General features: G+C 47.5%; 8 protein-coding genes across 10 annotated transcripts; 4 read left to right on the top strand and 4 right to left on the bottom strand.

The window, feature by feature from the left end:
- Positions 1 to 683: 683 nt before the first annotated feature.
- On the top strand, positions 684 to 4,526 carry LOC100821048 (sugar phosphate exchanger 3). Its single transcript, XM_010229665.3, has 4 exons — positions 684 to 970; positions 2,284 to 2,910; positions 3,172 to 3,347; positions 3,437 to 4,526. Exons 1-4 carry the CDS (start codon positions 966 to 968, stop codon positions 4,036 to 4,038), a joined length of 1,410 nt encoding a protein of 469 aa, XP_010227967.1. The 5' UTR covers positions 684 to 965; the 3' UTR covers positions 4,039 to 4,526.
- Positions 4,527 to 6,803: 2,277 nt separating this feature from the next.
- LOC100843947 (probable rRNA-processing protein EBP2 homolog) lies at positions 6,804 to 8,837 on the top strand. The gene is made up of 2 exons (XM_003563950.3): positions 6,804 to 6,962; positions 7,706 to 8,837. Exons 1-2 carry the CDS (start codon positions 6,944 to 6,946, stop codon positions 8,590 to 8,592), a joined length of 906 nt encoding a protein of 301 aa, XP_003563998.1. The 5' UTR covers positions 6,804 to 6,943; the 3' UTR covers positions 8,593 to 8,837.
- Positions 8,838 to 9,592: 755 nt separating this feature from the next.
- Positions 9,593 to 11,127, top strand: LOC100846546 (dirigent protein 4). The gene has a single exon (XM_003559215.4). It carries the CDS (start codon positions 10,552 to 10,554, stop codon positions 11,125 to 11,127), a length of 576 nt encoding a protein of 191 aa, XP_003559263.1. The 5' UTR covers positions 9,593 to 10,551.
- Positions 11,128 to 12,358: 1,231 nt separating this feature from the next.
- LOC100846242 (protein ELC-like) lies at positions 12,359 to 13,623 on the top strand. Its single transcript, XM_003559214.4, has one exon. It carries the CDS (start codon positions 12,424 to 12,426, stop codon positions 13,444 to 13,446), a length of 1,023 nt encoding a protein of 340 aa, XP_003559262.2. The 5' UTR covers positions 12,359 to 12,423; the 3' UTR covers positions 13,447 to 13,623.
- Positions 13,596 to 15,392, bottom strand: LOC104581947. 3 transcript variants are annotated; one of them, XM_024455938.1, is made up of 7 exons: positions 15,249 to 15,392; positions 14,765 to 15,140; positions 14,648 to 14,676; positions 14,524 to 14,568; positions 14,217 to 14,285; positions 13,984 to 14,076; positions 13,596 to 13,861 (listed from the first exon to the last, which is right to left on the bottom strand). In XM_024455938.1, the coding sequence occupies exons 1-5, from the start codon at positions 15,359 to 15,361 to the stop codon at positions 14,264 to 14,266; spliced, it is 585 nt and encodes a 194-aa protein (XP_024311706.1). In that variant the 5' UTR covers positions 15,362 to 15,392; the 3' UTR covers positions 13,596 to 13,861; positions 13,984 to 14,076; positions 14,217 to 14,263. The 3 variants fall into 3 exon arrangements, with proteins under 3 accessions (XP_024311706.1, XP_024311729.1, XP_024311750.1); XM_024455961.1 differs by having other exon boundaries at positions 14,822 to 15,140; XM_024455982.1 differs by having other exon boundaries at positions 14,765 to 15,194; positions 15,271 to 15,379.
- A 1,284-nt stretch (positions 15,393 to 16,676) lies between these two features.
- LOC100845939 (calcium-dependent protein kinase 8) lies at positions 16,677 to 21,304 on the bottom strand. The gene is made up of 8 exons (XM_010229652.2): positions 20,322 to 21,304; positions 19,579 to 19,702; positions 18,596 to 18,739; positions 18,325 to 18,477; positions 18,101 to 18,216; positions 17,830 to 17,997; positions 17,510 to 17,743; positions 16,677 to 17,077 (listed from the first exon to the last, which is right to left on the bottom strand). Exons 1-8 carry the CDS (start codon positions 20,832 to 20,834, stop codon positions 16,928 to 16,930), a joined length of 1,602 nt encoding a protein of 533 aa, XP_010227954.1. The 5' UTR covers positions 20,835 to 21,304; the 3' UTR covers positions 16,677 to 16,927.
- Positions 21,305 to 23,159: 1,855 nt separating this feature from the next.
- Positions 23,160 to 24,105, bottom strand: LOC104581627 (non-specific lipid-transfer protein 3). Its single transcript, XM_010229647.3, has 2 exons — positions 23,638 to 24,105; positions 23,160 to 23,538 (listed from the first exon to the last, which is right to left on the bottom strand). The coding sequence occupies exons 1-2, from the start codon at positions 23,991 to 23,993 to the stop codon at positions 23,529 to 23,531; spliced, it is 366 nt and encodes a 121-aa protein (XP_010227949.1). The 5' UTR covers positions 23,994 to 24,105; the 3' UTR covers positions 23,160 to 23,528.
- Positions 24,106 to 24,640: 535 nt separating this feature from the next.
- On the bottom strand, positions 24,641 to 25,192 carry LOC100845635 (dirigent protein 15). The gene has a single exon (XM_003559212.3). It carries the CDS (start codon positions 25,190 to 25,192, stop codon positions 24,641 to 24,643), a length of 552 nt encoding a protein of 183 aa, XP_003559260.1.
- Positions 25,193 to 25,741: the final 549 nt, after the last annotated feature.

Genomic DNA, 25,741 nt, shown 5'->3' with positions numbered 1-25,741 from the left:
TCGACGCTATTCTTTCCGTGTTATGTGATGTATCCATCAACAAGGAGACTCTTACGGTGACTTCGTCAACCTTAAGATCCGTCGGATGAGTCTCTCGATGGTGCTCATGGAAATATTTGGCCATAAGTGCGTTCATAGAGTCAAGTGTACTTGTGTGCGAGCGTCTGCATTTCTACCGTGTTTTCAAAACTTTACCATACATTGCTAAAGCTAAAATTGAAAATCCTAGCATAACTAGTTTAATATTCACTTCTTGAAATTAATTAGTATAGCTACTCAGTTGCTTGATTTTTTTTTAAATGTCTTAAATCTCAATTGACGTATCGTTGGATTAAGATCTGACGGCCAAGTATGTCGACTGATCTCTCACTAAAAACAATTACTCTCTCCGTCTAACAAGGATGTCTTAACTTTAACCAAATTTGAATGCATCTATACACTAAGTCATGTCTAATACATTCAAATTTTGACAAATTTAACACATTTTTTTGTTAGATGAAGAGAATATTAATATCTTTCAATAACAAAACTGTAATTCAGCAATAAAGGATCCTGAGTTCTGGTGACGGAAAGAAATAAGGAAGACGGGGCAAAATTACCGCCAAGAGACCCGGAGGTCAGGGTGACGAGACGAGCGACAACGACGATACTAGACACGAAGGCTTCCAAAGAAAAATCATAGGCCACCTCGCTTCCCTCGCTCGCTTCCCTTCCATTGACCATTGGTCGAGCTCGCCCGTGCCAGTTTTCCGGTCTTGCCCCTCGTAGCCAGTCGTCGCTTCCTCCGATCTTCCCACCCCCATTGTCCGCCGCTCCATCCGAGGCAGCAGCTAGCGCGCGAGCGGAACAACCGGCGAGGCAGCAGCGGCTGGATCTCGTCTCGAGGGAGAGCGCGCCCCCGCCCCGCCCCGCGCCGCAAAAGGGCTTGGTAGCTAGCTCCTCCTCCTCCGCCCCTTCCGGTCGATATGAGGTGAGCTAGGTTCCTGACACATTCCTCTTCTTCTTCTACGGTTCCCGATTCGAGGGCGGATTTCCTGGGCCGGTGATGGAAAATGATTTGCTCTCTAGCTCTGCCAATGCGTGCTTCGCTCACCGGGAGCCGATTCGAAAGGGTTTCTAAACCTGCGAGCTCCTGGAGTTTATGGTATTGTTTGACGATTCACATCTCGATTTGATTAGACCAAGACCAAAAATGGAAATGTTTTCTAGTCGTTGTCTACTGGGGAGGGTCATTTGGCCCTGCGTAATGAGAAAAAGGCGGGGGTATGATTTTTTTTGTCTTCAGTGGCCTCGAGTGAATCTGAATCATCAGATTCAGTAGCCAGCCAGAGCAGATATATAGGTGTGTGTCCGAACAATGCATTTACGTATCTTATATTTCATCGGAATGTCTTCGGGTTTTGTTCAGGTTGAGAGAGAAGCGAGCCATTCATATGCACGAATCAGGGATTGCCATCGATTTAGACAGATTAGCATACGAAAATTGGAGCACATGATTTGCACCGCGATTCAGATTCAGGGATGTTGACGAAAAGCTCGATCTCATTGACTGTGGTGCTTACTTATTTTGTTAGTAGTGAGGAGTCACAAGGTCGATTTCGTTTGCAAGAGATAGGGGGAGACAAGAATATTTATGTTCCCCTATTGTTCTCATTCTCTTTTTGGATGCTGAAAATGAGAATCTCATGACACCATCAGGACTTATATCTCACAGTGACACCAGGTTAATTAACCATCATGCTTTTTGCGTGTTAGCTTTTTTAGATGAATATGCATGTTAACTAGGTCCTACGGTTCAGCTTTTGGAGAGATACTTAACTATAAGCCAAGTAGCATATCCTTTCAAATTCACTACTCTTTTGCAAGTTTCATCTGGAAAGCTTTGACTTTTTCCTCATCATACTATTGCCAATTTTCTGGCAAGCCTGAAGCAGGGAAGATGACCTGAGTGATTGTGGCCATTATGGCTAGTATACTCCCGTGTGGTGTCAATGCCGTCAAATTCAGTTGAAATATGGCTCAGTAATCATTACAAGTACTACATTTTAGCGCTTTTGCGTCCATGTGCCAAGGGGTCAATATAATTGCAACATACTGTGCATAAGCAAGACACGCTGCCGCTACATCAATATAGATCCATGCTAAGGAGTGAATACAGAACTTAGTTTATTGAACTGAATAGATTGAAACGTCTTTAGAAAAATAACCGCAGGATCCTGGAAGTGTCATGTGGCATTCACCACAATATAGATGAAAAGCTTACCTAGTTACTTCTTCTTTCAGGGCAAAAAAGATGATATATGGATTCTCCATCTCCCTTATCCTCATCAACCTGGCTTCCATAATGGAGCGGGCTGATGAGAATCTCCTCCCCGCTGTTTACAAGGAAGTCAGTGCTGCCTTCGATGCTGGTCCTACTGATCTGGGGTACCTTACGTTTATAATGAACTTTCTGAAGTCCATAGCATCTCCCTTGGCAGGTGTTCTTGCTCTTCAGTATGATCGCCCCACAGTTCTTGCAATCGGAACTGTCTTCTGGGCTATATCAACAGGGGCCGTTGGTGTCAGCCAGTATTTTCAGCAGGTTGCATTCTGGAGAGGTGTAAATGGTCTTGGACTTGCCATTGTAATACCATCACTCCAATCCTTCATTGCTGATAGCTACAAAGATGGCACTCGTGGTGCAGGATTTGGTTTGTTAAGCCTTATTGGTTCAGTAGGTGGTATAGGAGGAAGTATTTTAGCAACAGTTATGGCTGGAAGGGATTATTGGGGATTTCCTGGATGGCGGTTTGCATTTATTGTGGTCGCATTTGTGAGCTTGTTAATTGGGCTTCTTGTCTACTTTTACACTGTTGATCCTAGAAAAACATCTCCAAGCTATTATGGTGATGATGAGCATCACGAGAGGTACAATTTTGTTCTGATATTTGATACTTTCTTCAGGCCACTTTTCATTGTTCAAAGGATAAATATCCACTAGTTGTATCATGAAGGCATAAGTAGTATCACTGGTGATCTGGTAATCAAGTGCTGATATTGCTGCTCTATATCTAATAAACCTATTATGCTCATGTTTTTCTCACGTGAACTTTCTCTCCGCTATAAAACATCCAGCCAGGTGAGAATTTTGACAAAGTGTTCCGCGTTTTACTTCTATGCAAATGGCAGGTCGCATTTAGTCGGTAATGGTATTTTTCCTCCACGGTCCATCTGGAAGGATTCATGGATAACAGCAAGATCTGTCATGAAAGTACGGACATTTCAAATCATTGTCTTGCAAGGCATAGTTGGCTCTTTGCCATGGACTGCTGTTGTTTTCTTCACAATGTGGTTTGAGCTTATCGGTACGAGTAGAAACTGAAATTTTTAATAATTGAAGTAACATAACTCCTTACAAAAGTTTTACCATTAACGAAGTCTTCAAACCTTGTAGGTTTTGATAATAGAGGCTCAGCAGGATTAAACAGCCTATTTGCTATCGGCTGTGCCAGTGGATCATTTCTTGGTGGAGTAATAGCAGATCGCCTGTCAAGACGCTACCCGGATTCTGGTCGCATCATGTGTGCTCAGTTCAGTGCCTTCATGGGCATTCCTTTCTCATGGATTCTCCTTACAGTCATCCCCCAGTCAGTTGATTACTGGTATAGCTATGCTGTCACACTGTTCTTGATGGGAATTACCATAAGCTGGTGTGCCACTTGCGCAAACAACCCGATGTTCGCGGAGGTAGTCCCTCCAAAGCACCGCACTATGATCTACGCCTTTGACCGTGCATTCGAGGGCTCATTCTCTTCGCTGGCTGCTCCTGCTGTTGGCATGGTGACCGAGAAAATATACGGCTACAATGCAAAGACCGTCAATCTGGCAAATGGGTCGGTGGCAGGGGCATATGCTCTCTCAAGAGGGCTGTTGACTATGATGATTGTTCCGTTTGGTCTGTGCTTCTTGTTCTACAGCCCGTTATACTTTGTTTTCAAGCGCGACCGCGACAATGCTAGGTTGGCGGCCAGCGCCAAGGAACTGGAGCTTATGTGAATACGAATTACTTGCTCATCAAGCTGTGCAGCTGCGACAGTCGACGACCAACTGCTTCAGTTAGCCTAGTTATTTTGGTCAGATTCTTACCAGTTTCTCGTTTTAGCTATAAATTTTCTTGATTGCATTGGCACCAATCCAGAATTTAGTTTGGGATTGAAATTGAGTCGAGGAAATTCAGGTTCAAACTTCTTCAGGCAGATGAATACACACGAGTACCGATGATTTCTTGTACAATTAGAAAGAATAATTGTAAATCTTTTGTGTAGATACATAAATGGCAGCTATCATGTGCTATCATCCTATAACCTGTTTGGATTGGGGGTATTTTTATGGATAGTTTTGGTGATTTGGACTAGATCCAAAACTCCTGTAGAAGTTCTCATCCAGACAATTCAGTAGTCAGTATATTTTTGTTGTTGTATGTAAACCTGAATTTAAGACAGAGAAATTATCCACACTGACAAATGCTAGTTTTATTTGCAGAATTTGTATTGGTTTGCTCTTTTAAGTATACACTCATTTGCTTGCTAGCACAGTCAATTTGACATAATATACGCGCGTCTTTTAATGGTTTGAGTCAAAGAGTCCGAATTACATGCGGATACGTTGTTCTGCCAGAGAGTGGCGGCTTATGAGGCGCTTGCGATAAGCGAAAATCAGCAATATTACCACGTAACAGAATATGCTGAAAGATCAATGCTAAATCAGACTTAAAGTTTCAAACATTCTATTATTGGCTGTACTATATCGCGCCCGCAAGTCCCAGCATTCTTAAGATTGAACAAAGAGCAACACTTGCACAGCCACATACTACAAACATGAATTTCATAAGGCGCCTCCATTTCATAAAGGAATCTAACGTACCCAACGACCAGATCCAGGTTTCAACAAACACAATCAAATATGAGTAGCTAGTTAAGTGCTAGCTTTGGATCAGAACAAGCTAGAACAAAGGCAGCCACAGTTAACAGAACCAAATTGTTAAAACTTGAGGCGCCCAACCACTTAGAGCATCAAATCCATCAAGCGGCCGGAGCCGGGGCCGGGAAGATACGGACGTACTGAGCATCGGCGTCGTAGGAGTGGGAGCGGTGCCAAACCCTGACGATCTCGACGGGGACGATGCTGGTGGAGCCATCACGGTACTCGATCAGGAGCACGTTGGGGATCTCAGTGGGGTGCTCGAGCTGGACGACGACGTGGACGGTGGCGAGATCCGGCGCCGCGAAGCAGTCAGGGTGGATCTCGCGCACGAGCCCGAAGCGGCAGCAGTTGTCCTTGATCTTCTTCTCCATCCGCTGCTCGATGGGGTAGCCGCGCAGGAGGACGTGGACGACGTAGTCATTGCTGGCCCGCCTGATGTTGGGGGTCTCCCCCTCGCGCACGAGCTTCACCGTGGCGCCGTCGAGCACGAACGGCTGGCGGCGCATGGCCGCCTCCCGGTCCTCGGGCGTGCGGAAGCGTACCGTGATGTCGCCGAAGGAGGAGGGCTTGAGGAGCTCGAAGGTCTGCGGCAGGTCGAGGGCCAGGGTGCGGAAGACGCGGCGGACGAAGGGTCCCGGGTCGGCGCGGCAAGGGGCCTCGGCCGGCGTGATGTAGGCGTACGCGAGGCGCCGCGCCTGGTACTCGAGCTCGGGATCGGGAGTAAGCAGGTCCGGGTCCATGTAGAGCCTGAATTTCTGCGCCTGGTACACCGACGTCGGGATGTCCAGGTAGACCGAGGTGGCGGGCGGAGGGCCGTCGAAGGACGGGCGGGTGGCGAAATGCGGCCGGTCGGTGGCGGAGGGGATCTCCAGCGCAGTCGCGCCCTCCGGCATGAGGGCTATGGCGGCGGCCGGCTGCATCTTCGAATCTCGGGGGAGAACGCAACAAGGGTTTGGGGCTTTGGGCAGCGAGAGAGCGGCGGCGGCGGCAGGAGACGTCGATCACTCGAGGCAGGGGATGAAGGTTGCGTCGGAACTATCGGTCTATAGCATCCAATGAATGGTTTCTGGACTCAAAAGTCTCAAAGTGTGTTGGATCATGTTGGAGTGGGCTAGTGTATGTTGGGCCTGGATTTGCATTAAACTAAACTGAAGTCCAGTGAAACACTTGCTATTGTTGGGCCATGGGACTCGAAGATCCCCAGATTCATTGGACCTTTTGCCCACTAATTTGGACTCCCACGCCAACTAATTAGAGCCGCTCTAATGCTGTCAAAAACAATTTGGAGCCGCTCTAAAAAAAATACTCACTCTGATTTTAAATTCAAATTCTTGACTTAAATTTGTCAAATATGAATGTATCTATTCTTAAAAAACATTTAGAGACATGTAATATTTCGACAACAATTTAGAATCGGAGGGACCGAGGGAGTACTAATTTTAGAGCCAAATTATCCAAAGCGCATCCAAGGAAACTGGCTCGAGAGCCGAACACGCATTCCTGCTCAAAAGCACGCCATCTCTTCTTAGCGACCGACATAAGTTGGCAAACCAAGATATTTCCCGCTCCATGCAGCCCCAACAGATGTAGAATTTATTGCCTTTTATTTCGGCCACAGCTTTTTTTTTCAGCGTCCACAGCTTGCACTAAACTTTTTTTTTCTGATAAAAGGAGCCCAGTACCCAATTTCATTTAAGAAAAAAAAACCGCAACATCCAACAAAGGTTCAGTTCTAGAGGTCCAACTGATTAGAGCCCAATTATTAAAGCCCATCCAAGGAAACCTTAAAAGCCCACATAGGCCACATGCCCACATCGGAAGAGATCAAGAGTAGAAAAGCTAGGGCATATGGATGGATTGCTAGTTCCCTTCTCGTCAGACGTCAGGCGCAGCTTCGTCTCCTCGTCGCCTGGCCGCCGCCTCCACTGCCTCCCCCTCTATCGGCCAACTTTTCCGGCGGGCAGCGACGCGGTCCATCATGGTCCCCCGTAAGCATGGTGAGTACTTGTTCATCTCCGTCCTCCAGACTCTCCCTTTGCTTTGGGCCTCTCTGAACCGCCGCAGTCGCCGCCGCCGTCAGCCTCCGCCGACGGGCTCCCCTCGACGCTGGCCGCCGGGGACACTTCGCCTTATGGGTTCCATATCCGGTTGCCCCCCTGGCCTGACCTCCCACTCTCTACCTCCTCCTGTTCTCCCCTTCTCGTCCCTCGTCGAGCGGCGGCGGAGCCCCGAGCTGTTAGGGGGTCCCGGAAGGGATTTGGGGAGCGGCTGGTTCTGGAGAGTCGGATGGCGAAGCTGCTGGCCCCGTTTTTTTTTGGGGTTCAAAACCTCTAAATATGACTATGGGGCGTCGGATAGGGTAGCTGCTGGAGTTGCTGTAGGTTATGCTGTTGTAGGGTGCAGAAGGTGATAGGTTGTAGGCTGGAGAAATTGGTAGGCTGTACACGGCCTCCCCCTAAGGTGGATTTTAGTATGGACATTCAAAAAAGAATTAGATTATGCCTAGCAAATATCATACTTCAAAATCTCTTTGTCCGTGCAACATAGTGTAATTATACGAATTCAGGATCCTGCTATGATATTTTTGCTGGCGCCGTCGTACCTTTGGTGTGTTGTACGCCGTGCATACTTAAATATCTCATGATTTGTCTGTTGTTTATATTTATTTGTCTCTTGTGACATCTAGTAGAAATCTGTTGTTTGGTTCTATTGATTAATGCCTATACTTTCTTTGGTTCAGCAAAAATGGTAGAACTTGAACGTGAAGACCCCATGGTTGATGATGAAGCCATGACGGATGATGAAGCTATGCTGGGTGATGATGATTCTGATAATGAAGATATAGAATCAGAAGATGATTCAGGGGAAGAGTTACAGGCTGAACCTTCAAGGAAAGCTATATATAACAAAGAGCGGCTCCTTGAGAAGCTTGAGGACATAGCCTGGCCGGAGAATGTGGACTGGATGCACAAGCTCACTATTGATCATGATCAGGGGGAAAAAGTTGATGTGAATGATGATCTTAACCGTGAGCTTGCTTTCTACACCCAGGCTTTGGATGGCACAAGGCGGGCTTTTGAGAAATTGCAGTCTAGCAAGGTCAGGTTCCTCAGGCCGGCAGATTACTATGCAGAGATGGTCAAGACTGATTCTCACATGCACAGGATCAAGGGGAGGCTCTTGTCAGAGAAGAAGAAGATCGAGGAGGCAGAGGAGAGGAAGAAGGCGAGAGAGTCGAAGAAGAGAGCAAAGGAGGTGCAGGCAGAGAAGATGAAGGAGAGGGCCAAGGAGAAGAAGGAGAGTATCGAGTCGGTGAAGAAGTGGAGGAAGCAGAGGCAACAGGGGGGATTTGCTAAGGGAAAGGATGATGGTCCAGATTTGAATTTCGAAGGTGATGAAGGGTTCAAGCAATCAAAGAAGAAGAGGCCTGGTGTTGCTCCTGGTGATAGGTCTGGTGGTCTTGCCAAGCGAAGTAAACAAGGAAAGAACCATAGGTCAAAGGATTCGAAGTTTGGCCATGGTGGTCGGAAAGGGATGAAAAAGCAAAACACTGCGGAGACAACAAATGACTTCAGAGGATTTAACCAGAGGGGTGAGTCACAAAACAAGAAGAGGAAGACGTTTTGATGCAATGTTGTAAGAGTATGCCTGCTTCCTTTTTGCCGTTATTGTGTTCTTGTTGTTTTGATATCTAGTTATCGCTGGACTACTGCAACATCACTAGATGTGAACGTTAGCTTGAAATAGAAATTTTTTGGAGGCAGTCCAAACACAAGACTTGTGCTTTAGCTGTGCTGTTTTCTGTAAGATGCACTTAACTTATGATTGCCCTTTTGGTTATGGGATGCAGATGAATCTTTTTATCGGTGCAATTTGTGTTAACAATGTATTAACGCTGCTGCTAGTGCTCTTCATGTTCTTCTGTACTCTTTTATTGTATCAGTGTGCAGCTAAAGTGAAAGGAGGAGCACTTCTGGCAATTGTGATCGCTAGTAGAGTCTCTTAAAATAATCTTCCTTGTTGTCTTGCATTAGCTACTGTACATTCAGGAAGATTATGTCTCATCTGCCTAGCTCTAATCATTTTCTGTTGTCTTTTAATAATGATTTGTTTTTTAATTGGACTAAACAGATTTTGATGTTTTCCTACCAAGTTGCTGCTTGGCTTGGCTGTCGATTATTTGATTTTCTTGTTTGCTATGACTGCTTTCTGCCAGTTGCAATTCCTCTGAAAAATATATCCGCTTTGCTGTTACTAATCCCTGGAGGGGGTCTGATGATGCATTGAGGCATTAAGTTATTTTGCCAAGTAGCCAGATATACTTGACTGTCCTATCTCAGTCTCCTAGTCCTGGTATACATCTAATTCAGTTATCAGATATAATTTACGTTCCCGGTGTTTGGTACTTGTGGTGGCTGATAAGTTTTCTTTAACTGAATCTTATTATCGATGCAATTTAAGTTAACACTGTATTAAAGCTGCTGCTAGTGCTCTTCCTGTTCTTCTGTACTCTTTTATTGTATAGTGTGTAGCTAAAGTTGAAGGAGGAACAACAATTTTGACAGCTACTCCCTTCGTTCCATAAAGATTAGCACAGTTTTGAACTAGAGCTAGTTCAAACCGCGCCAATCTTTATGGGACGGAGGGAGTAGTAGAGTTTCTTAGAATAATCTTGTCTCTTCCGTTAGCTACTGCACATTGAGGAAGCTTATTCTCATCTGGTAAACTCTAATCATTATATGTTGTTTTTTTAATTGGACTAAACAGATTTGATTTTGATGTTTTACTACCAAGATGCTGCTTGGCTTGGCTGTCGATGATTTGATTTTCTTGTTTGATACGAGTGCTGTCTGCCAGTTACCATTCCTCTGAAAAATATCGCTACTGTAAACTCGTGGTCAAGTTTTCGCTGTTATCGCTTTAGGGGGTCTGATTATGCATTGAAACATCGAGTTATCTTGCCAAATGCCAAGTTGCCAGATACACTTCACTGTCCTATCTCAGTCTCCTAGTCCTAGTATATATACATCTAATTCAGTCATCAGATATAATTTATGTTCCCCGGTGTTTGGTGCTTGTGGTGGCTAATAAGTTTTCTTTAACTGAATGGTTATCCAGCCGGAAAAAAGATGTTGCTGCCGTAACTAGGAAGATGTTCCTGTAGTCCATCGATCAGCCGCGGCGTCATTAGTTCCTGCGCAGACTGTACAAAACTGACCCAGAGGATGCAGGTTTTGATGCGCAGGATCAGCTTGCTCTTTCAGGCTAACACATCTTCTTTTGTAATGTGATCGCCAAATAAACATCCAAGAAGGCCTTATATGGATACTAATTAGTATATGCGCGGCCATTATATGGACGCTAAATTGCTAAAGGTAACGGACAATTTTAGGCGCCTTTGATTGCATCTCATTATTCTCGGCTAAAGATAAGGCACAATTCCAAGATGCAAATACTCCATAACTCAATTCCAAAACGCATGCATTTAGTTCCTTCCCTATAAGGGATTGCAGCCCAGAAGCTCCTCCATAAACTCCACCAACCAAAACAAAAAAAGATCAGTTCAAAACTAACAACAGAACGAGCATGAGGACTCCAACATCCCTGTTGCTGCTGCTCTTCGTCGTCCTCCTCGTCTCCGTCCAACGCGACGACGCCGCCGCCGCCGCCGCCGCCAACGAGGAATACCAGCCGGGCCCGGAGAAGGTGACGAAGCTCCACTTCTACCTGCACGACACCCTGAGCGGCAAGGACCCGGGCGCCGTCCTGGTGGCGCGCGGCGCCGCGGCGCCGCTCGCGAGGCCCGGGGACCCGACGCCCTTCAGCTCCGTGTACGCCACCGACGACGTGCTCACGGAGGGGCCCCAGAGGGCGTCGAGGGTGGTCGGGAGCGCGCAGGGGCTCTACGTGTCGTCGGGGAGGAAAGGCCTGTCGCTGGTCCTGGGCATGGACTTCGAGCTCACGGACCACGGCAACGGCTCCTCCTTCGTCGTCTTCTCCCGGAACCCCGTCCTGGCCGGGGACGGCAGGGAGCTCGCCGTCGTGGGCGGCCGCGGCAAGTTCCGGATGGCGCGCGGGTTCGCGTTGCTGCGGACGCAGTACCTCGACACCGGCAACGGGGACGCCATCGTCGAGTACAACGTGACTCTCTTCCACCACTGAGATGAGGATCGGTCGAGTCTTGTTTCGGACTGTTATAAATTGCGGTCTGGTTAATCTCAGACTTCGTTCGTCCCTGCGTAAGTTCTAGTGATGAAAACTGAGTAGCGGAGCGCTAAGGTTTACTAGTCGCATTTCGTCCATAATCTTTATTCATCAAAGGTTTTCCTTGAGACGGCAGAATGGCCACTTGATCATATTCTCACAGACTCATCACACCGTCATGCTTGTCAGAGTAATAGACAACCTATTACAACTTGGCTGGAGGGATCTTCTTATAATCACCTTGTATTGGCTACGTAGTATCTCATATTCTCATGGGCACTTGTATCCCTAAAAGAAATACTATATGGCATTACTTGAATCGCTAAAAAAAACAGAAATATCTCATGGGTACCATGTATCATGAATTATTAATTGCATGAAGAGAACGTGTTCTTGGGTGAAAAGATGGATTATTGAATACTCCCTCCATTCCTTAAAGATTAGCATATTAGTTTTCATTAAGACAAAGCTTTGACCACAAATTACTATGTTAAAGTGTGGTTTATATGACTTTTAATGTCCTGGCGGTGCCGGGATTTCATTAATTAAGGCTCAGGCTATTGTTTCAAATCACTAAAATTGACGAGTAAAACCCTGGATCAAATAATCAAATCATCAAAATTAACAAAGAAAAAGTTCGACGCCCCGGGACGTGGCCCGGGGGCTTGTCTCTGTCTCTGCCTCTTTAGTTCGCACCATTCCGAAACCGCCGGGACACGGAAGACGCGCACGATGTTGTCGGATGGATGTAAATCTATTCATATACGGTTGAATTTGCGTAAAAGTTTGTTGATTACACTACATAAGAAATAGGAATCTTTTCGAAAGAAATGAGGAAAAAAAATGTCTGAAATATAGCGCAAGAGAATCATGTGATGTTTTTGGATTGAAGACATCTTTGCTTGAATTTCAGTGTTTGGTTCAAATTTGAATTAAACCCCAGGATGTCCAAATATCTTCCTTAGAACCAGACTCTTAAGAAATTTCCCATAATACTTAAAAACCGAACAATCCAATGCAGTCCAACGAGTGATCATAAATCGCGATATACACGCAGAGGTCACACTCGACACGTTTAATGCCAAGATTAGTGGTTAAACGACGATTCACACGTTGCTTTTGTTTCCTTGACTAAAACAACAGAGAGAGCGAAATCCTCCTCTATCACGCGTCCTTGGAAGAAGAAGCCAAGTCTTCAGCCGGCGCGGCAAAAACCAATTCCGAGAAGAAACCGCGCCCCGTGGCTGCGATCCGATGGCGATGGCTCCGGCGGCGGGCGGCACCGGGGCGCACCAGTTCCTCACGGCGGCGCTCTCCCAGCGCGGCCCCTCGGCGCTCTCCTACGCCGAGGACGCCAAGTGGCTGATCCGCAACCACCTCCTCGCGCTCGCCGACGCCTTCCCCTCCCTCCGCCTCCGGGCCGCGCAGCCGCAATTCACCACCCACAACGACGCCGGCCGCCTCCTTCTCCAGGCCATCGGCACCATCCCGATCCTCCACGCGGGGGCCTCCTACAACCTCCCCGCCGTCGTCTGGCTCCCCGAGCGCTACCCGCGGTGCCCGCCCCTCGTCTTCCTCTCGCCGACCCGCGGCATGGTCGTCAAGCCCCACCACCCCCTCGTCGTCGACCACCGCCGCTCCGGGTCAGGGCTCATCGCCGTCGACGCCCCGTGCCTCCGCTCCTGGGTGTTCCCCTCCTCCAACCTCCTCGACCTCGTCCGGTCCCTCGCCCGCCTCTTCGGCCTCGACCCGCCCCTCCTCGCCGCCGCCGAGGAGGACGCCGCGGCGGCCGAGATCTACCGGCGCGACGCCGCGGCCATGGCCTGCGCCGACGCCGACGCACTCCACGCCGCGAGCGAGGCCGAGGTGGACGCGCTCTTCGCGGTGCAGGCCGAGCTGCGGCTTCGGGGCCGGGCGGTGGCCGACGGGGCGCTCCGCGAGGCAGGGGAGGAGGTGGAGAAGCTCGAGCGCCGCCTACAGGACCTGACGGTGGCCGCGTACGCCATGGAGGACTGGGTCGCGGGGAACGCGAGGACGGTGTCCGCGGCGGACGACGGCGGCGGTGACGCGGCGGGGCGTTTTCGGCCGGCGGACGTGGTCTCCCGGCAGAAGCTCGAGTGCGCGGCCATGGATCTGGCGATCGAGGACACCATCTACGCGCTGGACAAGGCGGTGCAGGAAGGGGCCGTGCCGCTCGACGGATACCTCAGGAGCGTGCGCGTCCTGGCGCGGGAGCAGTTCTTCCAGCGCGCGCTGTGCTCCAAGCTTTGCTCCTAGGATATATACAACCGTACTGCTTTGTAGTTAGAGATTTTGTGTGTGAGTGTGTTTGTTGAGGATCCTGATTTTGAGGCTGGTCATATATGCATCTAGGGTCAGACAGACGACGCATCATCGTGCTGCTCAGGGTTAAACTATAGAATTGATCATATAAACATGCATAAGGATTTCGAATTGCAATTTTGCATGATAACATACAGCTAAAAGTTCTTGGAATTTGATAACCTAACATGGCGAAAAGGCCAGCTAAACAACTTAAGTAGAGTAGTACTCCCAAGACCTAACAGCATCGGCCGCTAATCTCACTTGTCTTTTCACGGTTCACGCACACAGTGGCACCAGGAGTAAGGTCAATTACATGCCACCTACCCGGTCAGACTATATCTAGCTGCAGGTTCTAGCTTGAGACACCCTGCACTCCAACAAATATTCCATCGGTTAATTAATAGCGTCCAACACAGCATTTTAACGGAACGGGTTGATACCACACGGTTAGAAATGACCCATAAAGCCCTTAGTGTTCAAGTAACTTACCTGCATTTGTAACTGATGATCAGATCCCAATGATTTTTTCAGGATCTTTCAAGGTGCCAAGCAAGGCTTGCAGGCATAGATCAACAGGGGCACCTGCAATTGGTGCCGTAGTTAGAAGTGGAACATGGTACTCCGGAACTTTTCGAACGTACTCCCTCCGATCCATAATAAGTTCAGATTTTGTACTAATTAGTACAAATTTGTACTAAAGGGTAAAATAAGTGTCAATTTACCTTCCCAACTTGATCGATCTGTGTGGACTTGATAGAACTCCGGACGTCTACAGGCTCTCAAACATTTCACTGAATATCATGAGATAAGTTCAGCAGGTAGATACATAATCCAAGTTATTTCCAGAAACAAAGGAACAATGTTCGAGGGAAATGAGTCAGATCTATTCTACTGTAGTTTTCATGGAAATGGAAATAGCATCATAAGTTGCACATCATAAGTTGCAACTGTGTTCAAGCTACCAAATGCTAAGAAACAGAAGCAGGTTTGATGATGCATAGTGCGGATTCAATCAGAGGCTAGTTTTACCGATAAGATCCGCTGCCCGTTCCAGTGACTCGATGAGCAATTCTCCTGCCATAAAAAAACGTAGGAATCATTAACTAGAGGTTACGAGCTAATTAGCTTTGATGTGTGTGAAGGGGGAGTTTACCGGTAGGTAGGTTTGAAGGAGGAGGCAGGCTGCAAAAAGGCATGAATCAGCATGCATTCGTGTTTGAAAATTCAGAGACGAAAGAACCAATGATTTTGTGATGCATTTAGTTTATACCTCCTCCTCTTGTTTAGGTAGAGCTTGGCGATCTTTTCTGGTAACAGCAGGTTTTACCTGAATTTGGGCGACTTGAGCATGCATGCCGTCGAGGATGGCAAAGAGCTTGGCGTTGCGGGACATGCGCATACCGAAGCGGATGTCGTGGCGGTGCGCGGAGGCCGTCACGGCGCCGCAGTTCGCGCCGGCGACGATGTTGGTGAAGGCCCAAAGCGACTGCAGGAAGTAGATGAGAGCGCGGGCCTCGACGCCGCCGCCGCCGCCGTCGGGCGGCAGGAAACGGCCGACGTAGTCCAGCGCGCCGCTCCACATCCCCCCCGCCACGAGCCGCTGCAGTTGTATCTCGCACATGAGCGCGTCCGTCTGCGGGATCATCCTGCGCGCCGGGGGGGAACACGACATCGACGGCGGATGCTTTTAATTAGCTGCGCTGCAGAAGGAGGAAGAGAGTAAAGTAGGCGGAGCCGGGAGCGGTCACGCGTACGATTGGAATGCGTGGTAGATGCCTTGGAGCCGGAGGTAGGTGAGGAGGCGCCGGTGACGGAGCCGCCTCACGCCGGGGTACTCCGGGAGGCCGGAAGAAGGCTTGATCCGCATCACTCGATTCGGTTCGGGGATTGGATTTGGTTTTGTTTTCGTTTCAAACGGCCTTATATGAAGGAGGGTCGGGTGGACCCACGGCCGCCTTTACCCACGTCACCCGCCCAAACCCTCCCCTCTTGGTAGGCCGACCATGACATCGACGTCAACCCAGCTCCGCAATTCCAGCACAGCCTGTTTTCTCGGCTAGATCATTAAAATTGCTAAATGTAGGAGGTATACATAGAAAAAATATCTAGATTTGTCTTTTGAGCGATAGAAAAAAAATCTCTAGATGGACATATGTCCAACGCGCCCTCCCATGGGCCCAGGGCGTCTGGACCCTGGTGTGAGCCCTGGGGTCCAGGTTTAGTCCACTGTTTCGTTCGCTTTATTTACATGGACACATCGTCATGGAAGTTTGTGGGTAAATCAACACACCTCTGCAAAGTGTATCAACTGTGACTTGTCAATTCCTGTTCCTCGTAGGAACTACGAACACATCGGGAAAGGAGACCGCGGGGGGTTATTTCATTACTATGTCACTTTTATGATAGGAAAGCATAATTATCAGAAAGAACTTTTGAAAACAAATTTGTTGATGTAAATATCATGTCTTAAGAAATGACATATTAATGAAGTAATTATTAGTCAAAGTCTTGTCTTAAAGGAGGAAGTAAGACTCAACTTGTTCAAATGGAGACTAATAAGAATTCACAACTTCGTCGCCTCTAAACGAAGGCTACAATGTGGGATGCAAAATATATGTAAGCAATATCATAATGTGACAAGCACACTCAGTTTCAGCAACAGGGCCTTGAGAAAAATTGTTGCGTAATAACTCTTTGGAAATATATTTTTAGCAAAATGCAGTTCAGGAGAGAACTTCCCTAGGTGCATCTTGTCGCTGGCTCCGCCCCTGAGCACACGGCAGAAGAGAAAACATAGGAGCTCATGAGCCATAGAATATTCTTTTCCCCAAAAAATAGACATCGAAACTTTATCACTGAAACTGAGTGCAAAATGACCTACAGAACAAAAGTTCAAAATGTCTAAACCTAGTATAAACCAAACAAAAAATAAACATGTCTGAAAATTTTCTTTCAAAAAAAGAGGCGGGAACTGGTCGCCGATGCCAGAGCCATACCGACCTTGGACTGGAGCCATACGGCACGTCGCCAATGCCGGAGTACATGCTTGCACTTTGTCGTGTGGCACCATCGCGAATGCGTAAACAGTCAACCATGGCTGCCCTCTGCACGAACACGCGTGATCGAGCTGAAACATTGCAACGTGACAAAGCTTGAAGCGACTGGCTGACGAGGGGAAGACGAACGACAACAGGGAACTGTATTAAGCATTTCCACACCACCTTTTTACACTAAACTGCAAACATATCCACTTACAACGCTATCTTTACAAAGCCAAGAATCGAAGACTCATTTACCGTGTGAAAGAACGGGAAAAAAAAGGAGCGGGGGAGAAAAAAATCTGGCCAACAAACCCGGGCACAGCTAAACAGAACGCTGATAAACCCACCAACACTTCAGCGTCGTTCTAGTTCTTTTCTGTTCTGTTCTCGGTCTACTGCCGATCGTCGGTGATGGACCCGTCCTTGTGAAGCTTCAGGCTCAGGTTGCTGAACCTCTGCCTCGAGTACTGCCTGGATGCTTTCCTCCAGTCTGTTCCGGCCTTCATCATCGCCGAGAACTCGTCGTAGCTTATTTTCCCGTCCTGAGGCATCCAAAAATCACATCCACACATCGTTGTTAGGGTTGACACTAGGAGATTTGAACAAGTCACCCGTTGCTAATTTCAAGTGCTAATTGTATAACATCGCGTATCCCGTTATGTTATCCTAGTCTGGCTGGTATGTCGCTTATTTTATAATGTCCAATACTATCATTGACTGTCTGGTGTGCCTTTGATTTTGTTGGTGCCATGATAGCAATCACCAATATTCTAGTTAGCTAAAGAGAATCCCATAAACTAATATTCAAAGCCTAGCAGAGCAGGTAGCATAGCACGATTCCAGAAAACAATATTCAAAGCAGTTTCCACTAGTAGTTTGGTTTCGGTTTCGTTTCGGATAGCTCAGTCATTAGCATATGTTCCAAGAAAGGTGTTGTACAATTTAATAGGCTGTGGAGGTAAGATTGAGCTGACCTTATCAGTATCTACATCATGAATGATGCCATTGATAATGTCTTCATCAGCAGGTCCCTCAAACTCATCGGTCAAAGCCTCTCTAAGCTCTTCGATTTCTATGTAGCCACTGTCATTCCGGTCAAAGTATGAGAAAGCCTTTTGGATATGTTCATCATTGCCTATCTTTCTCACATGTATAGACACCGTAACAAATTCACCATAATCTAGGGTGCCATTTTTATCAAGATCAGCCTGAAAAGCAGTGTAAACAACATAAAAATCTCTAAAAAAACAGAATAATATTTTCTGTAGTGTAACCATTTTTGTAAGTGACTCACAGCATCCATCAACATCTGAAGATCTGAATCATGCATTTTGTTTCCAAGTTTACGGAGGCCAGCCTTGAACTCCTCAAAGGTTAGTTTGCCATTTTTGTTTACATCCATGCCATCAAACATTTTCTTTATATCAGCTACTTCCTCTAAAGATAAATGCTCAGCAATCACCTGCAGAGATTAAAGCATAAGATATTTGCTAGTATATGTATTTGGAATGCAACTTTAATTTTATGTCATCAAGTCTATTTTATTTTTTTGTAATGAGTCTTACCCTTAAGGCTTTCTTCTTTAACTTGTTCATTGCAGAAAATTGCTGCAGTCTTGCTCGGACAGTATCTCCAAGAGGAATGTCAGGATTCTTTTTGGAATCATGTAACCATGGATGTTCTGCTCATGCAATCACATTGTCACAAAAGTAATAAGAAAATTATCTGAGAGATGCAGTTGGCATAATCATGATGCAGTAGCATGAACAGGTAATAGTGTAATGCTCACCGAGTACTTGTGCTGCAGTAAGTCGCGTGATTGGATTTGGATCCAGCATCCGCCTGACAAGGTCCTTAGCCGGCTCAGATACTCTTGGCCATGGGTCTCTTTTGAAATCAACCACAGAACGTATAATTGCCTGTGCTACTCCCTGTTCAGTTTCTGCACAACATCACAGGAATTTGTAATCACGATAGTTCTCTATAATGTCTTTTGACCGAAACAGTACTCTCTAATTTCCCCATAACATACATACGGTCTAATCAAGGAAGGGAAGTACCTGCCCAAAATGGTGGCACACCACAAAGAAGAATGTAAAGTATCACTCCTGCACTCCAGACATCGATTTCAGGACCATAGTTGCGCTTTAAAACCTCTGGGGCCATGTAGTATGGACTACCTACAATTTCAGTAAAACGTTCACCTGCATATAGAAGCCATCATTGATGAATAACCCTTCAGTTTTGCAGCAAAAGTATTGTATATATATTCTGAATAGATTGTATCAATGAAGTTAGCTTCACTTTGCAGGGCTGGGAAATCAAGCAAAATACAGTGGGCAAACTTATAGAATTTAAAAAGGTTAAGAAAAGTTCCCACATTTGCTCTTAGAGGCTTGAAATTATCACATAAACCAGGGGAAAAAGAGAGGAAGATCTACATCCTTTATTTTAGTGGGTCTAGATTATAATAGCGCAGATTAATCATATATACCTTAAAACTGTTACATTATCTAAGAAAATGCAGTTATATTCTTCATTTCTTTTACTGCAGTTACAAGGAAGAAGCATAAGCCTATATATACCACCTAAAATTGTATTCTCAATCATAAGTACTCCCTCCGTTCCTTAAAGATTGGCATATTAGGTTTCATTAAGACAAGGCTTTGACCATAAATTACCATGTTAAAGTGTGGTTTATATGACATGAAACCACAAGTATCATGAAGTACTTTTTGATAACAAATCTAGCGATACTAATTTCATGTCATATAAACCACACCTTGGCATAGTAATTTGTGGTCAAAGGCTTGTCTTAATGAAAGCTAATATGCCAATCTTTAAGGAATCGAGGGAGTATTAGAGTAATAGAGTCATCTAACAAATAAAACCCTAGGTTAATATTGTAGAATCTAGCCATGTAACAGCGTGGGTGATTCGGCTAATTATGTTAAAACTTCACTTTCTAATCTTTTGAAGAAACGAAAAAATTACATTGGTTGCAAATGTATGTTCTTGAGCATAAGTTATCTGCAGAGCATACCAGGCCTGAAAAACACAGATAGCCCAAAATCAATTGCCTTTAGAGGAGAACTCTCCTTCTTGTTTGCATATAAGAAGTTTTCTGGCTTAAGGTCCCGATGGATGACACCATTCCTGTGGCACATCTGTCAAAGTAAAATGACAATAATATATGTCAGATGTCACAAACCAATCCAGTAATGCGAGAAACTAAGATGCAAACACATGATGCAGCATTTACAATTACAAATGAGATCCTAGAGCCTGCTTGGATTGCCATATTTGCTAAGAAATTGGGATAGTACCATATTTGCAGTAGGGATAAGGATAATCATTAAAGCCAGTTCATTGCCAGTCTGGTACACATCGAACACCAAGACAACGAAGTCCTCAGGATAAAGAGATTTTCTATCCCTAACAACTGGACCACTAAATTTAGTTCAGAAGCTCATCCAAAGCTCAGCTAAGATGAGTTCCTCTTCTTCACTATTCTATAACATCCTCACATCTAATCATGAATGTAAGAGCTACTGATAGCAACTTATTAAGTACTACCTCCAATCCTAAATTGTTGTTGTTGTTTTAGTCGGGAGTACTTATTAACACAACTTGAGCAATATCCAAAAAAAATCTTCTCACATGAACAAATCTATGGGGGCTATGGGCACAACAACCAGTACTATCAATTGCACAAACAACTGTACTTGTTAGCAGTAGGTAGCAACCAAGAAAAACAAGCAGGCTTTCATATTTTTCTTCGCTCACCTGGACCACCTCGACGATGGTGCGCGTTACGGCAGCGGCAGCGCGCTCTGTGTAGTGCCCTCGAGCGACGATCCTGTCAAAGAGCTCGCCGCCCTCGCAGAGCTCCATGACGAGGTGCACGTCGTCCTCGTCCTCGTAGGCGGCGCTGAGGCTGACGATGTTCGGGTGCGGCGGCATGTGGCGCATGATCTCCACCTCCCGGCGCACGTCCTCCACGTCCACCGGCGTCCGCAGCTTCCGCTTGGAAATCGACTTGCAGGCCAGCCGCGCGCCCGTGGCGGCCTCCGTGCACAGGTACGTGATGCCGAACTCGCCGCGGCCCAGCTCCCCGCCCAGCACGTACCGGGCCTCCAGGTCCCGCCCCGTCGGGTCCCGCAGCACCACCAGCCCCGGCCGCGCCGGCGTCGCCGCGCCGCGGTTGTACGCGACGGTGAAGGGGTTCGCCTTCTGCTTCCGCCTGTTCTTCCCGCCGCCCTGCGACGACGACGACGGCGCACCGCAGCAGTTGCCCATGGCGAGAGGCTAGAGCCGCCGTACAGCGGATTGGGGAAGAAATTAAAATAGAAATCCCGATTCCGGCCACGACCGGACGGCGCGAGAGGCGAGAGCTGGATTGCAACAAAGGAGGCCTCTAAAAAATTCGAGGGAAAACGAAATGGAATCCCGGGAGAAATCCCGACGCGCTTTGTACTGGGGGAACTAGCTAGCGTGTGAGTCTCGCCGGGGGAGTCCACGAATTCTGGATGCGTTCTAGATTAAACACCAGCAAGACCCACGAGCTGTACCAGCAAAGACGAAATCTCTCTTTTCCTGGGAGCTTTGTACTAGAGCAGTAATGAATGATTTAGAGATCCGTGGCGAGATTTTGCGGAAGCGGTGGCGATTTTCAGCGGGGATTAGCACAGGCCGCCGGGATAACCCCGCAAGAAAATGGGGGGCAGTTGTTGTTGGTGCGGGTTTACTAGAAGTTGAGCAGTTCTTGTCCAATAAATACTTCCCCTTTATACAACTACCGATCCCTCTTTTTTATATTTTTCAAAGTCCACGCGGAATTCTGCATTTTACGATTATTTATAGTACTCCGGTATATACCCTTTCTGTGATCATAACAACCAAAGTGGCCGCCAAAATGAGACGCATAACATGATAAGAACGCATCGGGCTTTAAAACGAGATGTGAATGGGGTGAGATTAGTACAGGATTAGTGATTTTGTTTGATACTTTTAGACTTTTAGACCTTCTGTAAATTGATTTTTCATTGGCCGGACGATATATATGCCTACTCGAGAAGTAATAAAGGTGTGAAGAAGGCTTGGAGATTAGTGGTGGTAGAAAATTCGGAGGAAGACTTCTTCGAGCTGGACGAGACGGCGACAAGCGGCGAAGAAAAAACGGGTCTGGAAGCAGGGTTCGGTAAGCAGGGCAGCGACGTTCTTCCCTTAAGCCCCTGCTAATGACGCGGATAAAAACGAGCTTTGGAGTTCAGTAGGGGCTGGCATTCTTTGGTTATTGTAAACTTGTACTACTGCTGATTATACAATCTCCAGTCGTTCGTTGACCAGTGGCGGCATTGGTTGACAGGATCAGCATTCAACAACTAGAAGGGGACAAGAAATAAATGTAGGTGAAAGCATTCAGACTTGACAAGATCAAAGCATATACCAGTATCAACAACAAGGGGAAAACCGTATGGTTTGGGAGTAGTACAACGGAGTTCAGACTTCATGCTTGACTTGCTCTCCGGCGAAAAGTCCCCAAATTAGTGAATACCTCAAATTTCAGCACCCATTAAATCCCAATGCATGCACCAGTGGTTCGTTTTTCCAAAACCGTTCGTGTGTTTCCTCTTCCAGAAGAAACCAAAACGAGTAACCGAGTACGTGACCGATCCAGACCTTGTTGGTGCCGCCTTTGCGGCTTCTAGACACGTGTGGCGGCTTCACGGGGAAGGTGACAAGGATGGGTCGTGGCACACGGTCGGTTCCGGCCGGGTCAGGTATACACGGAGCTGATGCACGCCAACCAAATATGCCAGGTGACCGATGATTCATCATCCACACATGCACGGTGCCCCTAGAAGGCTAGAACACGGCAAGCCCACGGGATTTTGGAGGAAAAACGCTTGTGGCCGGCCCGGACAGTCGGGCGCTGATGCTTGCACCGGGAAAAACTCCCGTAGTATTTTGGTAAAAAGAAAAGTCTATTGGGACTGTTCTCAGCGCGGACTGAATCAGGAATCTGGGAAACCTTTTCTGCTGATTTGGCTTTTCTCTGTTACGCGGTCCGAGTCGCCGGAGGAGGAAAAACCGTGTGGAGGATCAAGGACCGACAAGGAGAAACGAACGAAATCGCGCTGGAATTTTCAGTTGGAGTTTTGGTTCTGCTCGACAAATTAGGGTGGTTAGGAGCTCTACAATGTCGTAGGTCGTGTAGTGATGGTCCCGTGATTAGCGCGCATAAGCATCATTTTTATGTTGTAATGATGGTGAGGTGTATTGATCGAAAGTGGGTGGGGCCGCATCGCCAGAGAAAAAGGGGGCCTTTTCGCGTTGCATAGTAGTGCTCCTACTACTCATGTTTAGACAGCCCACAGTCATGTCGTGTTTGCTTCCGTACTTCCGTGGTGGCCTCCACCTGCGTAGCAGTCCCGCTCCTGGAACCTGGCTGAGTCGATGCAACATGAATGAATTAACCTGGTTACGGGTGTTTGGCTGCTGTCTGGCGGGAGGTTGGCTGACGGCTGAACTGAGGTGTCTGCCTTTAATAATCAGTTGATGCAGGCAGAAGAAGCACATAACCATGGCCAAAAACACACAGTAAATTTATTTTCAGCCAACAGCGCGAATGCCCGATCGTTAGTGTTCTTTTTGAAGAGGTAGAAAACCTCACTCGGCAGCCAAAACCTTGATTCTTACAGAGAGTCATATTCGCAGCTCGGAAACAGTTTCCGGAGACGACCCAAGATACCAACCAAACAGGCCGCCGTCTCTCTGTTATTGAACACGTACGTGAGGAAACAGTACATGCGTCCACACAAACAGTTTTATTACTAAGCTAGGAGTACTAGTAGTACTAGCATCAGTGCTTAATTATTCAACGGTGAACCCCGGGAGCAACCGAGCAATGCAAACACTCCGTCCATCCATCTCGCCACTTCATGCATGCCACCAGCAACGCGATCCGTACGTCCAACCATCGCCCGCTGCTTACGGTATCCTGTGCCAACCATGAAGCAAAGAAAATTACTGTCATTCAACCGTGAACTGATGGTCATCGACGTAGTTGGGCGCTTGATCAATCAATCTAATTACGTACTTGTCGCAGTCGGTTTCGGGGCCGACGGGGATGGCGACGCCGAGGTTGCAGCGCGCCGGGAGCTGCCTGGCGCGGTCCGGGAGCACGCCGAACGACGGGCCTGACTGCATCAGGCACTTGCAGAGCTCCCGCCGCGCCGCCGTCGTAGACGCCATCCCCCGCAGCGCCAGCGCGCCCCGGCAGCAGCTCTCGCTCGGCGCGGCCGCCGCGTCCGCTCCCACCAGGAACGATCCGCACGGGATCAGCGCCCTCACCGAGTCCCCGCACGACACCTCCGCCGCCGCCGTTCCTACGGCCGCCGCCATCAGCATTATCGCCGCGGCGACGACGGCGTTGCGCGTGCTAATAAGCGCCATCGTGGTAGCTAGCTGCACTGGGTGTGTGATTGGAGCGGGGCTGTGGCCTGTGGCTAAGTGTTATGTATAGGCGGGAGGAGGTCAAGAAGGTTGGTGGTGCCACTGAATGCGCCATGCCGCTCGCGGCGTGCTCGTTGCCGCTTTGGGTGCTCTTGTTGGAACCGCTCAATGGAGGCGTGTTAAACCGGAGATCCGAAAGGGGAAGCCAGGCGGGCCTGCTCGATCAATGCGCCGCGCGGCCGGCGGTGTAACGCCACACGGACCCAGTTAAGATCTATTCCCTCCGTTTCTAAATACTTGTCGTTGTTTTAATGCAAACTTGAACTAAAACAACGACGAGTAACGACAAGTATTTAGGAACGGAAAGAACAAGAGTAATAGCCATGCCAAGATGCGTCCACAGAAGCACACCTCTTTTTTTTGCGCAAATACAGAAGCACACTGCACACCTCATCGAACAGACACCAAAATTAAGCGACCAACCCATCCACAAAGGAAGCACCTAGTCGAGAAAGGCCGGCCAGATGAGAGCAAGTGCTCAAAGAGCTTATTTGATTTGGATCTATAAGCAGTATCAGCCCTGGAAATTAAGACTACCACGCACACTTTGAATTCGGTGCTACGTACGTACAAACATAACCCATATCTCAGTGGTGGATGAGAGTCACGTTGTACTCGATGACCGCGTCCAGGGTGGTGGTGTTGAGGCGTTCCGTCGGGAGGATGATGAACCCGCGGGCCATCCGGAATGCGCCACGCCCGCCAACGACGGTGAGCTCCCTGCCGTCGCCATCCCCGACAGGGTTCCGTGTGAGCACCGAGAAGGAGCTGTTCTTGTACTCGGTGAGCTCGTAGTCCACGGCCATGTCGATCGTGTTCCCGTCCTTGGACGACATGATGTACATCCCCTGCGCGTTCCCGACCACCCTGGACGACCTCTCCCACCCCTCCGTGAGCACGTTGTCGAAGACGTAGACGGAGCTGAACGGGAACAGGCTTGATATGGTGCCGGGCGTCGGTATGAAATTGGCGCCGTGCGCGACGGGGACGTCCGTCGCGTCCTTGCCGGCGACGGTGTCATGCATGTAGAAGTGGAGGTTGGTCACCTTCTCGGGCCCCGACAGGTAGCCGGTGGCGGCAGTGTCACGTTGGAAGGAGAATAGAACGAAGAGGAGGAGGAGGAGGGATGGAGTCCTCATGGTGTATTTCGTTTTGAATTGAACTTTCTTTTTGGTTTTGGTTGATGGAGAAGTGGAGTGATGGTAGAACCTTTGGGTTGTATCTTTATAGGTGAAGATCAAGATATGTTTGTATTTTAGAATTGAACATATCTGGTTCTTAAAATGGTATAGTATTTATTAACTTCCTCAATTTTTAAAACAAAATTGAATTTTCTATTGCGAGCATCTACATAATGTCCGCGACCATGGAACTAGGACATTCAAGGCAAGTATTTCTTCCGTCTAACAATAGTGGACATATTAGGTTGCAGTTGACCGAGATTTTGACCCTAAATTATTTTATGAGTAATGTTCGAATCATAACCATAAACAAGTACTTCTAATTATGAATACAATGATATCAATTTTATATCATATAATTGGATATTGACGAAAATAATTCATGGTCAAAGCCTTAGTCAAAGAAAAACTAATATGGCCACTATTGTTGGACGAAGAAAAAGTAGTAATAACAACTTCACGAAACACGTCCATGTTGAGGAGTGTGAGCGCGTAGAGAAATCTGAC

Source organism: Brachypodium distachyon, chromosome 1 (assembly GCF_000005505.3).
Source record: "Brachypodium distachyon strain Bd21 chromosome 1, Brachypodium_distachyon_v3.0, whole genome shotgun sequence".
NCBI classification, from domain to species: domain Eukaryota; kingdom Viridiplantae; phylum Streptophyta; class Magnoliopsida; order Poales; family Poaceae; genus Brachypodium; species Brachypodium distachyon.
The sequence above is the reverse complement of the archived record's forward strand: the minus strand, read 5'-3'. Positions and strand labels throughout refer to the sequence as shown.

What these genes read in the sequence shown, in the direction of transcription:
- LOC100846546 (XM_003559215.4), top strand. Translation starts at nt 10,552, where the DNA reads ATGAGGACTCCAACATCCCTGTTGCTGCTGCTCTTCGTCGTCCTCCTC.
- LOC100821048 (XM_010229665.3), top strand. An exon ending in GATGATGAGCATCACGAGAG is followed by an intron (nt 2,911 to 3,171) that starts GTACAATTTTGT and finishes TGCAAATGGCAG; the next exon opens with GTCGCATTTAGTCGGTAATG. An exon ending in AATGTGGTTTGAGCTTATCG is followed by an intron (nt 3,348 to 3,436) that starts GTACGAGTAGAA and finishes CAAACCTTGTAG; the next exon opens with GTTTTGATAATAGAGGCTCA.
- LOC104581627 (XM_010229647.3), bottom strand. Translation starts at nt 23,993, where the DNA reads ATGGCGCTTATTAGCACGCGCAACGCCGTCGTCGCCGCGGCGATAATG.
- LOC100846242 (XM_003559214.4), top strand. Translation starts at nt 12,424, where the DNA reads ATGGCGATGGCTCCGGCGGCGGGCGGCACCGGGGCGCACCAGTTCCTC.
- LOC104581947 (XM_024455938.1), bottom strand. Translation starts at nt 15,361, where the DNA reads ATGCGGATCAAGCCTTCTTCCGGCCTCCCGGAGTACCCCGGCGTGAGG. An exon ending in TCCTTCAAACCTACCTACCG is followed by an intron (nt 14,569 to 14,647) that starts GTAAACTCCCCC and finishes TTTTTATGGCAG; the next exon opens with GAGAATTGCTCATCGAGTCA. An exon ending in ACGGGCAGCGGATCTTATCG is followed by an intron (nt 14,286 to 14,523) that starts GTAAAACTAGCC and finishes CATGATATTCAG; the next exon opens with TGAAATGTTTGAGAGCCTGT.
- LOC100845939 (XM_010229652.2), bottom strand. Translation starts at nt 20,834, where the DNA reads ATGGGCAACTGCTGCGGTGCGCCGTCGTCGTCGTCGCAGGGCGGCGGG. An exon ending in TACTGCAGCACAAGTACTCG is followed by an intron (nt 18,217 to 18,324) that starts GTGAGCATTACA and finishes TTGCATGAGCAG; the next exon opens with AACATCCATGGTTACATGAT. An exon ending in TTCAGATGTTGATGGATGCT is followed by an intron (nt 17,744 to 17,829) that starts GTGAGTCACTTA and finishes ACTGCTTTTCAG; the next exon opens with GCTGATCTTGATAAAAATGG.
- LOC100845635 (XM_003559212.3), bottom strand. Translation starts at nt 25,192, where the DNA reads ATGAGGACTCCATCCCTCCTCCTCCTCCTCTTCGTTCTATTCTCCTTC.